We start from the raw sequence: 18,193 nt of genomic DNA, 5'->3' as shown, positions 1-18,193 counted from the left end.
CCAAGATCCTCAAATACTCTTGCTTTTACATTCTTACTGTAGTGCGTTGCTAGTACTGACATACCAATTACTTCTTCATGGTATTTCCATAAAGCACCAAGTGATCAAAAGGTTATTGCAGGCCATATATATAAGTGAAAGAACACATGTTTTGTATGCAGGAGGTCCCAGGTTCAGTAGCTGTCATCTTTTAAAGGAGTTTAAAAAAGGAGCAAGTGATGAGCAAGATCTCTGCCTGAGATCCCAAGAGAGTTTCTGTCATTTGGAATAGACAAGTGCTAGATTTGGAAGACAGGTAGCCTGATCTGTTAGAAGACTATTTCCTATGTTGAGAAATCACAGTTTAGAAGCAGGCAGTTCAAACATGAGTGGAGGCTCCTTTAGAGGCTTTTAAACAGAGGCTGGATAGCTATCTGTCAGGGCTGCCTTGAATGTGATTTTCCTGCTTCTTGGCAGGGAGTTGGAGTGGATGGCCCATGAGGTCTCTTCCAACTCTGTGGTTCTATGATTCTAAGTAACCACATCCCTACCCAACATGTGATGGCCCTGCTTTAACCATTAACATCAATCATGTTGGAGGACTAGCTCCCACATTCTTGCAGATATTTTGGCTCATCAGCCATAGCCTGAGCAGCAGTAGTGAGTGATGATAGTTGTTGGCTAAAGCACCCTGATGGATCACCAAACTTAATGCTCTCCAGATCATTGGTGATTGTGGTATTTCAGATACAAAACATCTGGAGGGAACCAACTTACAGAAGGTTGTTCTATGTGTGCCTAAGTAGTCAGGTTTGTTGTTGTTTATTCATTCAGTCATTTCCAACTCTTTGTGACCTCATGGACCATCTCACACTAGAGTTCCCTGTTGGCCATTGCCACCTCCAGCTCCTTCAAGGTCAAGCCAGTCACTTCAAGGATACCATCCATCCATCTTGCCCTTGGTCAGTCCCTCCTCTACAATGTGGCCAAAGTACATCATCTTTGCCTCTAATCTCCTTCCCTCCAGCGAGCAGCTGGGCATTATTTCCTGGAGTATGGACAGGTTTGATCTTCTTGTGGTCCAAGGCACTCTCATGATTTTCCTGCAACACCACTGTTCAAAAGTATCTCTCTTCCTTTGCTCAGCATTACTTATGGTACAGGTCTCACATCCGTAGGTTACTATGGGGAATAACATTGCTTTAACTGTGTGGATCTTTGTTGCCAGTGTGACATCTCTACTCTTAACTCTTTTATTGAGATTGGTTCTTGTTCTCCTCCCAAGAAGGAAACATCTTCTGATGTCCAATTCTGGGAACCACAGTTGAAGGGAGATGTTGACTCAAAGCTGGAATGTGTCCAGAGGAGGGCGACTCAAATGATCAAGTGTCAGGAGAACATGCCGTGTGAGGAGTGACTTAAAGAGCTTGGCATGTTTTAGCCTGCAGAAGAGAAGGGTGAGAGGAGACATGATGAGGGCCAGGTATAAAATATGTGAGGAGAAGTCATAGGGAGAAGGAAGCAAGCTTGTTTTCTGCTGCCCTGGAGACTAAAACATGGAACAATGACTTCAAGCTACAGGAAAGGAGATTCCACCTGAACATAAGGAAGACCTTCCTCACTGTGAGAGCTGTTCGGCAGTGGAACTCTCTGCCCTGGAGTGTGGTGGAGACTCCTTCTTTGGAGGCTTTGGATGGCCATCTGTCAGGGGTGCTTTGAATGCAATTTTCCTGTTTCTTGGCAGAATGGGGTTGGACTGGATGGTCCACAAGGTCTCTTCCAACTCAATGATTCTATTATTCTATAATCAAAATCTAAGAATAAAGCCAGAGGCCAGTAAACAAAAACCCTAACCAAATGACAGCTATAGAAAAGCAATCAAAACAGATGATCAAAATAAGCAAATCAGTAGTCTAAATAACTTTTTAACCTAATGGCTGAAGCCATAGTAGAAAAGGTCAGATTTCACTCTCCACCAAATACACACACACACATATTGTGTTTATTGAACTTTGGCAGTATGAGAGTTCGAAAGTGTGGTTTTGTATAAAATCACATATTGTGCTAAGCCATTTTTTTTACAAGGAGTGTTGCTGAAAGAATGACAAAAAGATTGGCAGACATTTTTGTTACAGTCTACCTGTCTCAACATTAGTGCCTCCTCTAGACTTAAAAAAAAAATTGAGGTTTTATTTACATGTCTTAAAAATTCAAAATATCTAGGGAAAAAAGAGGGAGAGATATATAACAAAAACAAAAAAGTCTGTCCTTCCAATCCTCTTCTTTGCTGGATTTATTTTCTTTTATGTCTTTTATTTTTATTTTTTCCTTAGCATCCCCCTTTTAAAAATTTATTTATAGTCCATAGCGGGCAGAATACTATTTCGATTGCTAGGCACATGTGCACCCAAATATTGTAATGTTTCAGTCGTAAGATCTTAGGAGCAAAACTTTTGTGTAAGTTCATGTTCATGTAAGTTTCACTGTAGTTTGCAACGAGAATAGACGTTGCCACCATTTAATAGACCTTAAAAATCGGGTTAAATGGTGGTCCTTTTCCTTTCTCCAAAATGTTGCCATCTGGCCACAGAAATATGTACATAGAATATATTTTATATTCCTATCCCTCTAGGCCCTCTTTAACCCTTTAACTTAAAAAGAACAGGTTTCAGTGTCTGATATAATTTAGAATTTATTTTATTTATTTTACAGTATTTATATTCCCCCCTTTTCACCCCGAAAGGGATTCAGGGCAGATCACAGAACACATATATGGCAAACATTCAATGCAGATTATTCAATGACAAGACAGACATCATTTGGCATCTTTTGAAGGCTGTGCTCGGTTCTGGCCATAAGGGGTGCTGTCGCTCTATCTCCTTGCTGAAGAGGTTTTTTTTTTTTTTTGGTCCTAAACCTTCCTCCAAAATGCCCTGCCTAAAATACTTTCCCCGCTCTCATTGATCCATATGCGGATATTATTTTTGTTGTTGTTTCTGTTGTTTATATCCCACTTTTTCTCTTTTAAAAAGAGACTCAAAGCGACTCACAATTAATCTGATACAGTGCAATTAAGACATACAAATATACAAACATGACAATGGAATTAAACATGAGCAGTATTCAAAATAAACAGTTAAAACCAGTTTAAAAATGATTCATAGCTAAAACTGCAGCACCCCCTGACTTGATTGTGCTTTTCCTGCATGGCAGAGGGTTGGACTAGATAGCCCATGTGGTCTCTTCCACCTCTATTATTCTATGATTCTATGCTCTCACTGGTTATAACATGGTTGACTATGGTGTTCAGCAAGCCTTCCATATTTTCTCAATGTAAGGTAAAGGTTTCCCTTGGCTTTAAGTCTAGTTGTGTCTGAATCTGAGGGTTGGTGCTCATCTCCATTTCTAAGCCAAAGAGCCACCTTTGTCCATAGATGCCTCCAAGGTCATGTGGCCGGCATGACTGCATGGAAGCGGTACCTATTGATCTACTCACATTTGCATGTTTTCAAACTGCTAGGTTGGCAGAAGCTTGGTCTAACATCAAGAACTCACCCACTCCCCAGATCTGAACCATCAACCTTTCAGTCAGCAAGTTCAGCAGCTCAGCAGTTTAACCCACTGCACTAAAGGGGGCCCTAGTTATAAATGGGTAAACACACCCATTTATAAAATATATGTTGGTATATCTTTATAGGAAGACATCATTGTTTACATATGCTCTTCAGTGCTGGTGGGCTGGTGAAGTGTTTGCATGGTAGTGCAGCAAGATAGTATTACAGTAGAGTCTCGCTTATCCGACATAAACAGGCCGGCAGAATGTTGGATAAACAAAAACATCGGATAATACCGAGTCTCCTACTGTTACTGGTCTGATGCAGTGCTAGACACCTAGAATACTAACAAGGACTCAAAAGGTTAAAGCAAGGCCATACTTCAGGGCTAGAGTGGCCCAACAGGAAGTGCCTGGATCTAGAAGAGGAGCGTGGAAATCCCAGAGGGAAGAACGGAGGACGCTTCCGCTTCCGGTCCTGCCTCTTTTACCCTTTCTTCCCTCCTCATCCTCCTCCTTGTCTTGCCTTTCTCACTTATTGGGAATAGTGAGAGAGTTGGGGAGCGCTCCTTTAATTGAAGAGGAAATGCTGGAGGAAAAGAGGGGCATCGGATAAGATGGAATGTCGGATAAGCGAAGGTCAGATAAGCGAGACTACTGTATTTGGTTAATATGCTGTTAGTATTACTTTGTTAGAGCTAAATGGCTTTCAGTGCCTAGATTTGTTCATATTAAAAGTATTTTTCTATCAAAACATTTCAGCAAAAGGTTAAATGACAATTTATTTCCAATCTTGACATATGGCAGATATGATCTCTGGACAGGAAAGATTAAAATTAAACCTTCTAAACCGCTGTGCGTTTGTCTCTTGCAGTATCTCTCTGAGCCTGTATGTGTGTGAGCACACAAGAGAACTGTATCTTGGATCTAGAATAGATTTCTCTAATTACTGTGTAAAACAATTTTGAGTTAGTAGTTCAGAATGTAGCATTGGCACTCTTCAAAGCCATACAGTTGGAGTGTGTTGAACCATCCCAGTCTAGCTTAGGTGCGGGGTGAGGCTTCTAAGTGTAGATTGCTCTTCCAGAGGTCATGTTGTTCAGGAAAATAACTTGATGCCTACAGATGATTCCAACATTTAGGATACTCAACGCAGGCATATATTAAATACTAGCAGTCCCCTGCCACGCGTTGCTGTGGCCCAGTCTGGTGATCTGGAAAATAAAGTAATGAGAAAGTGTTGGTTTCTAATATATGTAATTCCTTTATGCTTGTGAGTAAACAGTATTTCTTGTTGTTTCTTTGTCAGTGTTGATGTGGAGAGTGTCTGGTTTGCCTACTCTGGAATATGCAACATATCATAGTCCTTCTTTAAGGGTCTCTTTCAAATCTATGATACTATATCTGTGTGTGTGAGAGAGAATCATATCTATCTATATTTATGACTGGATGGCTCTTTGTCAGGAGGGCTCTGATTACATTTTCTTGCCCTGGTGAAGAGAGTTGGGCTGGATGGCCTTAAGTATTTTCTGTTGGTCATGGGGGTTCTGTGTGGGAAGTTTGCCCCATTTCTGTCGTTTGTGGGTTTCAGAATGCTCTTTAATTGTAGTGAACTATAAATCCCAGTAACTACAAATCCCAAATGTCAAGGTCTATTTCCTCCAAACTCCATCTGTGTTCATATTTAGGCATATGGAATTTTTGTGTCAAGTTTGGTCCAGATCCATCATTGTTTGAGTCCACAGTGCTCTCTGGATGTAGGTGGACTACAACTCCCAAACTCAAGGTCAATGTCCACCAAACCTTTCCAGTTTTTTCTGTTGGTCATGGGAGCCCTGTGTGCCCAATTCCATCATTGGTGGAGTTCAGAATGCTCTTTGATTGTAGGTAAACTATAAATCCCAGCAACGACAATTCCCAAATGACAAAATCAATTTTTTTGAGTGGACATAAATTGGACTGTTAGGTGTCTTGTGTCCAAATTTGGTGTCAATTCCCCCAGTGGTTTTTGAGTTCTGATGGTAGCACGAACTAACATTACATTTTTATTTATATAGATGAGTGGTTGGTTCTAGTAGTACTGATTGGGCATTTCAGGGAGCATTTAATCCTAATCCAATTCCACGATCATTGTGTGCACAATCTACTTCGACACATTAAGTTCTACACTTGACCTTTATGTAAGGGAGCAGCGTAACGCGATGTAATATATACACTCTAATATTTAATATAGTTCATTCCTGGTCCCTGATATGGAACTCCCAGCAGTCTGTCTTCTACAAATTGGCCTTCTACATAGAATCATAGAGTTGGAAGAGACCTCATAGGCCATTCAGTCCAACCCCATTCTGCCAAGAAGCAGGGAAATTGCATTTAAAGCACCCCCAACAGATGGCCATCCAGCCTCTGTTTAAAAGCCTCCGAAGAAGCAGCCTCCACCACACTCCGGGGCAGAGAGATCCACTGCTGAACAGCTCTCACAGTCAGGAAGTTCTTCCTAATGTTCAGGTGGACTCTCCTTTCCTGTAGTTTGAAGCCATTGTTCCATTGCATCCTAGTCTCCAGGGTAGCAGAAAACATGCTTGCTCCCTCCTCCCTTTGAGTTCCCCTCAAATTTTATACATGGCCATCATGTCTCTCTCAGCCTCTCTTCTGAAGGATAAACATGCACAGCTCTTTAAGCCACTCCTCATAGGGCTTGTTCTCCAGACCCTTGACCCTTTGAGTCGCTCTCTTTCTCCCTTCAATTGCAGTGCCCAGAATTGGACACAGTGTGATTCCAGGTAAAGTGGTCTGACCAAGGCAGGCAGAATAGAAAGGGAGCATGACTTTGGTATTTGGTATTATTTTATAATAATACCAAAGTCAGTTCCTCCTGCTTGGTGTCAGAACTGCCACTATACTTACTTCTATATTGTTTGTTTGGATGTCTCATATATGATTTGTGTTCTCAGTTTCAAGAGAAGTCGGATATGGGTTTAAAAACATCCACTGTCACATGCAGTCTCTGTGGGACTAAGAAAGTATTGATATCTAAATTAAGACTTGTTAGTGCTGTAATGTGTATTAATGGGCTGTCTTGGCAGACAAGGTAAAGCATTCATTTACTCGAAAGCCTAACAATCGTTACGGTTTGATTTTTTCTTTGCCTACGCTTTCATGTTTATGTTTCTGTTCCTGGGGAGAAACTTCCATAAGTGATATGCTGCAGCTTACCAAGGTCCTGTCATTCTGCTGTATATTTATTAGGCAAACCATAAAATTGAAAGGACAACAAATACCATATTTACTTTAGTCTAACATTCACCTTTTTTGACTAAATTACATTGCCAAAATTGAGGTGCACATTACATTTGATGCTGCATTAGAAGTGCACACATAAACCCACCGGTGCCCAACGGATGACCCAGTCATTCCTGCCACTTCACCATAGATCCTGCTTCCCGGGCAGCCCTCGAGGTCTCTTGCCCGTCCTCCAGGCCCAGTCCCATGAAGTTCAGTCACAAAGCCTTCAACCCCCCCGCCCCTTCGGCAACTAGAGTGTCCCAGATATCCTCATTCATGCTGCCTGCTTCCCTAATGTACTATGCCTGCACAGTGGGATGCATTACATTCAAAGACAAATCCATTTTTTGTAATGTGCACTTTCAAAATTCAATGGCACATTATACTCATGTAAGTACGGTACCCTTGCAGTATAAAATGTGAAGCTAAATCTTTCTGACATTGAACTTTTGCTGTGTTGTCTTCTCTTTATTGCAGCAAAGACAAAGAGTGGGTTAAACCACTTAGCTTTTGAACTTGCTGACCAAAAGGTCAGCAGTTTGAATCCGGGGAGCAGCGTGAGCTCCTGCTGTTAGCCCCAGCTTCTGCCAACCTAGCAGTTCGAAAACATGCAAATGTGAGTAGATCAAAAGGTACTGCTCTGGTGGGAAGGTAATGGCACTCCATGCAGTCATGCCAGTGGCCACATGACCTTGGAGGTGTCTATGGACAGTGCCGGCTCTTCGGCTTAGAAATGGAGATGAGCACCACCCTCCAGAGTTGGACACGACTAGACTTAATGTCAGGGGAAACCTTTACCTTTTTGTCTTTACTATATATATATATAAGGTAAAGGTTTCCCCCTTGACATTAAGTCTAGTTGTATCTGACTCTGGGAGTTGGTGCTCATCTCCATTTCTAAGCCAAAGAGCCGGGGTTGTCCATTGACGTCTCCGAGGTTATGTGGCCGACATGACTGCATGGAGTGCCATTACCTTCCCATCGGAGTGGTACCTATTGCCCTACTCATATTTGTGTGTTTTTGAGTTGCTACGTTGGCAGAAGCTGGGGTTAATAGCGGGAGCTCACCCTGCTCCCCAAATTCAAACTGCTGACATTTCAGTCAGCAGCTCAGCGGTATAACCCGCTACACCACCAGGGGCTCCACACACACATATATACGAGGGGTATTTTTTAAGTAAAGTCCATTTTGTTGTAGACACTAGTAGTTCGTGCGCATACCGCAATGAGTGCGTGCGTCGTGTACCGGCATGCCTCGGGAACAACTGTGCTCAGTTTCCGCTCTGTAGCTAACCTGTACGGTTCTGTTCTGTACTTTAAAAATGTTTAAGACTATCAACTCACCCGCCGCATGTGAGGTTCGCTCAGTGATATGGTTTTTGTCAGCAAGAAACCTGCCTGCTGCAGAAATTCATCGACAGATTTGTGAAGTGTATGGTGATACTGTTATGAGTGAAAGCAAAGTGCGTAAGTGGGTACACTGACAATTCAAAGATGGCCGTGACAACGTCCATGATGAGGACCGCTCCGGTCGCCCTTCTTTGATTACAGACGATTTGGTGGCTTCAGTTGAAGCGAGGATTTATGAAGAGGGTATTTTAAAATTGGTTCAGAGGTATGATAAGTGTTTGAACACACTTTGCAACTATGTCGAAAAATAGCGTGAAGTATGTACTTTCTGAAAATAAATTTACTTTTTCGAAATAAACTTTCGTTGTGTACTTATGTTCCAACGGACCTTACTTAAAAAATCCCCCTCGTATATATGGAGAGGAATATATTTGCATGTATAACTGTGAAGTCCCTGTTAACCATCTGACTATACTACATTTGTCTGTGCCAGACTTCTTTGTTTTGTTTCCAAACTTGATAAATACATCAATTAACCAATCAGTTAGTTCATTAAGTTGTTCTTCTCTGTCCTAGGTTGGAACAAGACATTAAGAAGTTGAAGGCAGACCTGCAGGCAAGCAGGCAGATTGAACAGGAGCTGCGTAGTCAGATCAGTTCTCTGACCAGCACAGAGCGAGGGATTCGGTCTGAAATTGGACAGCTTCGGCAAGAAAATGAGCTGCTTCAGAATAAGTAAGTTTAGCCCCACCCTGCAATATGTTTGGCTTACTGTGGTTGCTTTCTACACTTCTAATCTATTTTTTTTTTAAAAAACTTAAAAAATATCTCTGTGTTCAATCTGGCTCATATTAAGTTCTGCTGAGCTCCATTCATTGCTGTCAAAGATTGAAAGGCCCTAATTTTAGCTTGATTGTGGTATTAATTTTGCTCCATGTCTTATACCTTGTAGGTGGAAATGCTAAAACTGTTGGAAATAGCAACCTTTCACGCACCTGCTAACTGTTTGTGAATGTGTATAATTGTTAAGCTAGATTGTATGTACATTTTGGTTTGCCTGTACCTCTTTGGTGTGGGAGAGGCTTCAGACACAAGACTCCATTTTTGTTATATAGTATGGTTTTAGACCTCAATGGAGCTGGATTGCAGTTTGTCTCCTTTCAGACTTCAGTGAGTACAATTACACAGTTTGGACTATATATGCTTAAAGACATTGGACTATGGACTAGTATGCTGGATATATACAAGAAGTTTGTTAGTAAACCTGAGATGTTATTTCTAAAAAAGACTACTTTGGTTTTGTCTCTTGAGTCCATATTTTAACTAAGAGGTTTCAAGGGAGTGTATATTTTTTGGGCAATTGCAACCTCAAATTCTACTTCAAAAAAACAACAATCCTCTGCTAACCCAATATATTTTTGTAGTGACATGTCTTTATCCTTGGCAGTTTAAAGACTTGGTTCTTCAGTTTAACAACTGAGTTACCTGTGTGCCATTATGTGAATGCTTATGAATATCACTTGTCCAGAGGATTGTCTTCTAACAAGTTCATGCCTTTCTTGACTAGTGGTTTTCAAAAGATGGTCTCCATTAGTTCATGGAGATTCACATTTGCTAAACGGATGTGACCTCTTTTTTACCTTTTCAATAAGGTTATGGTGCACTATGGAGCCCCCGGTGGCGCAGTGGGTTAAACCCCTGTGCTGGCAGGACTGAAGCCCGACAGGTCACAGGTTCGAATCCGGGGAGAAGCGGATGAGCTCCCTCTATCAGCTCCAGCTCCTCATGCGGGGACATTAGAGAAGCCTCCCACAAGGATGATAAAAACATCAAATCATCCAGGTGTCCCCTGGGCAACGTCCTTACAGACGACCAATTCTCTCACACCAGGAGTCACCCCTGACACGACAAAAAAAAATGGTGCACTTATTTCCAGTAGGTTGTGGAATTTCCAATAAAAACAGCATTTTATCTATGCTTTTGCCTTTGTTAGAAAGAGTGAAGTTAATGTTTTAGAATTGTTTTCAGTGTGGGGCATTGTATTTACATTTATAATAACTAATCACAGTTAATCTGTATAACGGCTATATGATCCCATGGGGTTTATTCTCTTTTCCAGCAAGGAAAAATATCAGTTCAATATTTAACCCTTTCATAGCATAGATTTCCTTCCATCCCATTCCAGCAGGCAAAACAAATGCCTTCCTCCCCCATCTCTTGCTGAAATAAATAGATTAGCCTTGAATGATCCACAAAACAAATAGCGTTTCAGCCGCTATTCCCCATAAACCTTCCTCGAAGTGATAAATTTAGGTTAGCTGGCTAGAAAATGTGTCTCAATTTCTTACACTCCTTCTACACTGCCATTTAATCCAGATTATCAACGCAAATAATCCACATTATCTGCTGTGAACCCGATTATGTGAGTCTACACTGCCATATAATCCAGTTCAAAGCAGATAATCTGGATTTTAAATGGAACTGTAGAAGGGGCCATAGACTCCCCCTACCTCACGTTATCTGTCTGTTTGTCAATTAGCTTTTATCAATCCTATCCTTCTTCCAAGGGGATCAAGGGGAATAATGCAAGCTTTACACCTCCTGAACCGAGTGGAGGTACATCAACTACACTAGTCTGTGTAATAATCTAAGTCTCCAAGTAATCCAGAATAGTTAGAGGGTATGATTTGGCCCATTCATGTACACAGATTATCCCTGTTTCCATTTACATTGAACCTTTTGTTATTCATCAATACGTGTATCCAGCTTGCCTTAAGGGATCTAAGTGGACATCTGCTATTTTTAAGTAACCCATATTATGGTAATACATTTATTGGGTCAATCAGAGAGACACCAAATTCTCTCTACAAGTTTTCAAAATCATACATGTCTTCAGCTAACCATTCTAAGTTTCCCTGTTCCCTTTGTTTTCATACTCACCTGTTTTTTGACATCCTGGTTTCCTCCAAGGGGGAATCCAGCTCTCCCCCCCCCCCCCCCATTTGCTTCTTCATGGTCTCAATGCAACTCACGCCCCTTCGACAGCCGGTTCTTTGACTGCAGGCACCTTACTCTAATCTCATTTGGTATGCTGCTCCTTCCAACCCTTGAGGGGGGGTGTGGATGGACCTCAAAGGTCCTGTCATGCACCCTAATCTGTCTGCCTCTGAAATCCCAGATAAGCCCCCAACTTATGAAGTGGGAACTCTGCACATTGTCAGAGGTTCCCTTCACTTCTGCTCTCAAGGGGGCAATGCAAGAATAGACACATGGACAAGTTGAGTCAAGTGAAGGAGGCATTATTTGTTGGCCAAGCAAATGGCTACAGCTAGCTTGAAGCATAAAAAAGCTGTTGCACCCATAAATGGATGAAACAACACACATTAGATTGGTTTCACACTTTGTCTTTTCTTACTGGCTTCTTCTTAGCTTATTATATTCTAATTGGTTCTGTGTTTCATGCACGCAAACAGCTAAGATGGAAACTTTACTGGAACTTCATGTCTCTAGTGTTGGCCCTGGTTTGCTTGAGCAGCAGCCAAACACGGCTCTAATCTCTTAGTTTCTCACACAGAAAATTGGGGAAGGAGCTGTTTTTCTAAAGACTGCAGCATCTGCTCTTTTCTTTTAGGACCACTCCTGTTATCCATTTACAGACTACAGCCCCTACAATAGAAAGAGCCTGTAAGGTAAAAATGACGGTGGGAAAGAAATATTTGAATATTCCAATACATAACACTATAGTAATATGTGTTCAGGTGCCTATACACATCTGAAATGACCACCTCAACACAGTTCGGAGAGTATAAATATCTAAAATATCCAATCAGAGGGAATCTTTTATCCCATGACCATTCCTAGACACCACATCCTCCATTGTCACACTTTCACAGAGTAAATTTCCTGGAAGAGAGTCCATAAGCTTCCATTTGCACAGGATGAGTACAGAAGACAAGAAGTATTAACTGAACAGGCTTTTTAAGACATTTGCTGGTGATGGTTTTCCCCAAATATATTGTACAAGAAAATGTGCTAATTTTTACTTTCTTTACAGATTGCATAATGCTGTACAAATGAAACAAAAAGATAAGCAGACTATTGGGCAATTGGAGAAAAAGATAAAAGCAGAGCAGGAGGCACGAACTTTTGTAGAAAAGCAGTTGATGGAAGAAAAAAAAAGAAAAAAATTAGAAGAAGCCACTGCTGCCCGCGCGGTTGCATTTGCTGCTGCTACCAGGTACTTGTTTTCCTTCTCTCTGCTGTCTTCATTGTTTAAATCCTATCTCTTATCTCTCTCAAAGCATAGAGGTTTCTGTTGGAATGTTTCCGAAATGATCAACAGTTACCAAGATCTCAATAGCTGGTTATTGGAAAAGAAACAAACACCAGTCCTAGATTTAGGCTGTGAATCTTACATATAATACTAGCTGTCCCCAGTCACACATTGCTGTGGCCAACTCTGGTGAAATGGAAAAGAAAGAACAGGTTTCTAGTATATTTAATTTCACAATGCTTGTGGGTATACAATATCTGTTGTTATTCCATTGTTTGTGCAGATATAGAAATTGTCTGGTTTGCCGACTCTAGAACATGAAACATAATTGTGCATGTGAGAAGCAATCAATGTCTAGATCTGAAATTCAGAATCGTAAAGATTGGCCCTGAGCTTTGTTGATGGTGATAGCAAACACCAATCAAATTGGGGGTTGCAATCTCTAAAATTGAAATGGCATATCCGTTAGAATCATAGGAATGCAAAGAATGAGGACATCATCAAGCCAGAATACCAAGGCAGATAATCAAAAATGCCTGCTTTGTATTTATTTATTTAGAACCTTTATATACCGATCTTCTCACCTCCAACGAGGGACTCAGGCCGGTTTACAACAAGGGAGTTCATACACAATAGTTTAAAAACATCATACCAATAATACAGTAATCTAAACACATTAAAGTACTATCATATAATTATATAAAGCCAAGTCGTCAGCACATAAAAATCACTATTCATCCCCATCCGTCCACGTGGTCAAAAGTCATTGCCTCACTCATCAAATGCTTTGTAGTGGATTACATGTCAGTGTAGACTTAGGGCCCTTCCTTACAGCCATATAACCCAGAACACGGGACAGAGACTGTGCTGGTCTCCATCACGGATCACCTTCGATGCCAGCTTGACCAGGGCGGGTCAGCGCTGCTTGTGTTATTGGATCTCACAGCAGCATTTGACACAGTCGACCACAATCTTTTGACCCACCACCTCGCTGTTGCTGGAGTCAGGGGGACAGCTTTAATTCGGCTGTCCTCCTTTCTTCACAACCGTGGACAGCGAGTGGAGAGGGGAGGCCTGGTCTCTGAGAGGTCCCCTCTATCTTGTGGGGTTCCTCAGGGGGCCATTCTCTCCCCTCTGTTGTTTAACATCTATATGCGACCACTTGCTCAGTTGGTTTGAGGTTTTGGGCTTGAGTGTTATCAGTACGCCGATGACACTCAGCTGGTGCTGAAGATGGAAGGCCGACCAGACTCTGTACCCGATTGTTTCCATCAGTGCCTCGAGGGCGTTACAGGATGACTGCGTGCCAGCAGGTTGAGGGTGAATCCAGCAAAGACGGAGGTCCTATGGCTGGGTCAACTGGGCACTGGGGATATCCAGCTGCCTACCCTGGATGGCGAGGTGCTACGCCCGTCATCATTGGTAAAGAGTCTGGGAGTCCTTTTGGACCCTCTGCTGACGATGGAGGCCCAGGTCTCCGCTGTTAGCAGAACCGCCTTTTTTCATCTGCGGCAGGCTAGACGGCTGGCCCCCTACCTGTCCAGGGATGACCTAGCTACGGTGATCCAGGCTACGGTCATCTCAAGACTGGACTACTGTAACGCCCTCTATATTGGCCTTCCTCTGTCGGTGATCCGGAAGCTCAAGTTGGTACAAAATGCAGCTGCTCGGCTTCTTGCGGGAATTCCGATGAGATGCCACATAACACCAATCTTACTACAGCTGCATTGGTTACCAATTGAGCACCGGATCACTTTCAAAGTGATGGTACTCACCTTTAAGGCCTTGCATGGTCTGGGGCCGATGCACCTGAGGGACCGCCTCACCCCCTACCAACCTCAGAGATCCCTCCGTTCTGAGGATCAAGATCTATTGGAAATTCCCAGTGTCAAGACCTTGCGTCTAACAGCAACCAGACGAAGAGCCTTTACAGCAGTGGCACCATCACTCTGGAATACTCTGCCACCTGAAGTCCGTGCCTTGCGGGACTTATCAGCTTTCCACAAGGCATGTAAGACATACCTGTTTCGACAGGCCTTTGATTTTTGACACTGCTGTTTTTCAATTGTTTTTAAATTTTGTTAGATTTTAGCCATTCTTGTAAGCCGCTCCGAGCCCCTGGGGAGTGGCGGCATATAAGTTCGAATAATAAATAAAAATCAATAAACATCAAGGCAGATCATCCACAATGTCTGCTTTGAATTGGGTTATCTGAGCCCAGACTGCCATGTAACCCAGTTCAATGTGGATTATATACAGGTGTGTGGAAGGGGCCTAAAGAAAGACACAGGGCACTCAAAGGAGCCCCAGTGAAGTAAATAATAAACATGCAATGGCTTTCCTGAGGTTGGGGGTGGCATTGGAGGAGGGAGGGAGGCCCACCCTCCATCTGATGAGACAATGATTGACAGCGAGGGCTTTCTTAAAGGGGGGACGGCATTGAAGTTAGGGGAACCCAATGGAGGGGGCATGATGCACAAGGCTGCACAGCCAAATAAACACACAGAGCCCAAGAGGCGAGGCCTGCCTTACCTGCCCAAAGAGGCCTGGCTGAGTGTGTGAGTGGCTGAGGCATGCTCCCTCTCCCTTGGGCACAACTTTGGGCTGAGGCAGAGAAGCCGCATGGAGGAGTGAAGGCGAAGGGCACCCCCAAGGCCTGCCCCTGCCGTTCGCCCCCATGCAATCCTGCCCCCTTCAGGGCAGAGCGAGCAACTCCAAAATAAAGAAGGACAATAATAAACTATATTCACAAAATGAACGCTATGGTTAACAATACATCTCAATTCCAAAGCAATGTCACATGAAATAATTAAATCAAAATGAAACTAAATAGAAATCTATGAAATTTCAATTTAGCAATGCATTCAGAAACATTGGAATAGAATTTTAAATTATATAGTATAGCGTGTGTTGCTTTGACGTCCAGAAGATGGCACTGTTTTTGAAAACAAACATATATTACCTGCCACAGGTATGGAATCTATATAATAGTATTATTTGATTTTTAGTAGGCATGTGAAAACATAAAAACATGTGCCTATTCAAATGCTGCATTGTATCAGAATTTCAAAGCATTCAGTGAAGAATTTTGGGAGATTTAAGGTTTTGAGCAAACGAACATTTACATTTTTATTTATATAGATGGTTTCAGGAAGAGTGTTATTCTTCCTCTCTGTTTTGGGAATGTCTGTTTTGTTTTGGAATTTCTGAGAAATTTTCCTCAATGATGCTTTTCCCATTTACAGATCACAATGACTGAACAAAGTCTTCTGAGATCCATGTACTATGTGCTATACTGAGAGCTCTGTGATGTTTTGTATTTCTGTACTAGTAATTTTTGATATGGGCTACACAATTTGAGACTCTGTGTTTGGATTACATTTTTGTACTCTCTGCTACATTGGGAATAAATATCCTTGTGCATGAAAATAGCATGTTGGTGAAAGACTAGGTTGATGTTTTCTTGCCGATTGCTAGTCTTCAACATGAAAAAGTGTATATTGGCTATATAGACGGTGTACATCCCATTCCATTATAGTTTGAAATGTGACTCAACCAACATGATTCAACCAAGTCTCTACACTGGCTCTTTATTGTTCATGGCAGAAATGCTGAAATCAGAAGTATTATTAATATACAGATGCATCTAAATTAGAGGATTTTAATAACTGTTAAGTGTGGCCCACTATTCAGTGAAAGGAATTTTAGCACTTGTGCAGTCAGGCTTTTCTCTTTTGACATTTTTTTCTGACCTAGAGCATTAAGAAGTCTAGACTTACCTGTGGAGTGTAGGACAAAGGAAGTGGCATGCAGAAGGGATTTTCCCCTCCAACTTCAGAGGGAAGTTGCCAGTTTCCAAGGAAAAGAAACTCACATTTGAAATGTGGCTTCCAATAACTAGCTGAGGAGTATGCGGTTCACAAAAGCATTTGTATCCCACTGACTGTCATTTTTTTGATGTTGTACTGAACTAGAAAGAGCAAATGTGGCACCTTTTTCGTTTCTGCAGTGTTGTGACACTTCTGCGAAACTTAAACGTGGCACAGACTGAAAGTTACTTCTCTCTCTGTTCTCATTTTACTTGGCAGAGGCGAATGCACCGAAACATTACGAAATCGCATAAGAGACCTGGAGACAGAGTGCAAGAAGTTAACAATTGACATAAAGGTGAAAGAAGATCAGATACGAGACCTAGAAATGAAAGTTCAGGTAACGAGAAGACACCAAGCCTTCATCTTTCTCATTGGTGTTCATAGGCATATTGGGGTGACCTTCTGTCCAGGACAGAGTGAATATTCTTGGGGTGTTTATCTATAAGATTTTTAGTGTTTGAGAAGTGCATAGGATTGTCCGTTCTTTTCTCATCCTAAACCAAGCTGATCTAGCTAATTTCTTTTGTTTGTTATGCTCCCGTCTTTTTTGAGGGAGACGTTCCTGCTTGCTTTCTGTGAAACATCGCTTAGTCACCATTTTACGAGGGGCATTCATTAAAGATTTCCCCTGACCACTTCTTGTGGAATGAGAGCAATGAAACTTGGTACAGTTATGAGTCCTTCTCTCCATTGGTGCGACCTAGGGACACACCCTTCTCTCATCATTTTAAGCAACTGCACTTCGCTTGTATAAGTCGACAGGTTGCTCCAAAAGCCACATTGTGACTTCAGAAATCAGAGTCTCATCATTTGAGAAATGCTTGCCCTTCAAAAATAACTTCATTGTTGGAAAGAGGTGGAAGTCTGATGGTGTGAGGTTGGGTGAATCAGGGGGATGCGGTAGAATTTCAAAGACATGGGAGCATGCTTCCATTTGGGCTACATGTGAGTTGTGAACTGGTGCATTGTCTTGCAGAAGGCGAACACCTTTGGTGAGTATGCCACGTCTCTTGGTTTTAATGGCCTCCTGCAATTTTCACAGCAGTGAAGCTTAGTATGCCCCAGTGATCATGGTCCCCTTTGCTAGGAAATCAATTACTACTACTCTGTGCTGGTCCGAAAATACTGTGAGCATGACTTTGCTTGCCAAGAGTTGGGCATGTGCCTTCTTTGGAGGTAGTGAGTCATCAAGCTTCCATTGCATCAACTGAACTTTAATCTCAGGATCAGAGTGATGGACCCAGCTTTCATCCTGTGTGATCAGTTTGTTAAAAAAGTCCTCCTGGTCTTCATGGCACATAATTGTCAATAGAGCCAGAGAGCATTTGACTCGGTCCTGCTTCTGGAAAGGTGTGAGCAGCTGGAGGACCCAGCAAGCAGATACCATATGCATGTGGACATGGTCTTGGATGATTTTTTTCCACGGACCCCACACTAATCTTGACATTTTGGGCTAGGTGGCGAATGGTTATGTGGCTATTTTCCAAAATGGTGACCTCCACTTGCTGGATGGTATGTTCATCAATTGTAGAGGGGGGTCGCCTTGGAATTCAAGCTGTTTCCACTGAAGTCCGACTACATTTGAATTGACGATTCCAGTTCTTGACTCCATTATATGATGGGGAGTCCTCACCATAAACCACTTTCATCTTATTTAAGTCTCCTTTGGTGTGCAGCCTTTCAAGTCAAAGAACTTGAGGACTGCTTTGGATTCCGCTGGGCACATTAACAAACCTCACACCACTTCAGCACCTGTAAAATCAAGACTGTTATCAGCTCCAAGTTGTAAATTGGCATGTAACCTATAGAGACTTACATCATTACACATGTGCAGTTTCAGCATCCTGTGATACATAGAAGTGGGTCAGGGGAAATCTTTAA

At 42.1% G+C, this 18,193-nt stretch overlaps 1 protein-coding gene across 2 annotated transcripts in view; it reads left to right on the top strand.

Annotated features, from left to right (window-relative positions):
- MACO1 (macoilin 1) overlaps window positions 1-18,193 on the top strand; it is a 107,487-nt gene that overhangs the window by 74,625 nt on the left and 14,669 nt on the right. For both annotated transcript variants that reach the window (XM_060784433.2, XM_060784432.2), the window contains exons 7-9: window positions 8,744-8,902; window positions 12,222-12,404; window positions 16,529-16,649. In XM_060784433.2, coding sequence (XP_060640416.2) covers window positions 8,744-8,902; window positions 12,222-12,404; window positions 16,529-16,649 — 463 coding nt within the window. The remainder of the gene's footprint in view (window positions 1-8,743; window positions 8,903-12,221; window positions 12,405-16,528; window positions 16,650-18,193) is intronic.

The sequence above is a fragment of the Anolis sagrei genome, chromosome X (assembly GCF_037176765.1).
Source record: "Anolis sagrei isolate rAnoSag1 chromosome X, rAnoSag1.mat, whole genome shotgun sequence".
NCBI lineage: Eukaryota > Metazoa > Chordata > Lepidosauria > Squamata > Dactyloidae > Anolis > Anolis sagrei.
This window is presented reverse-complemented; position numbering and strand designations above follow the sequence as displayed.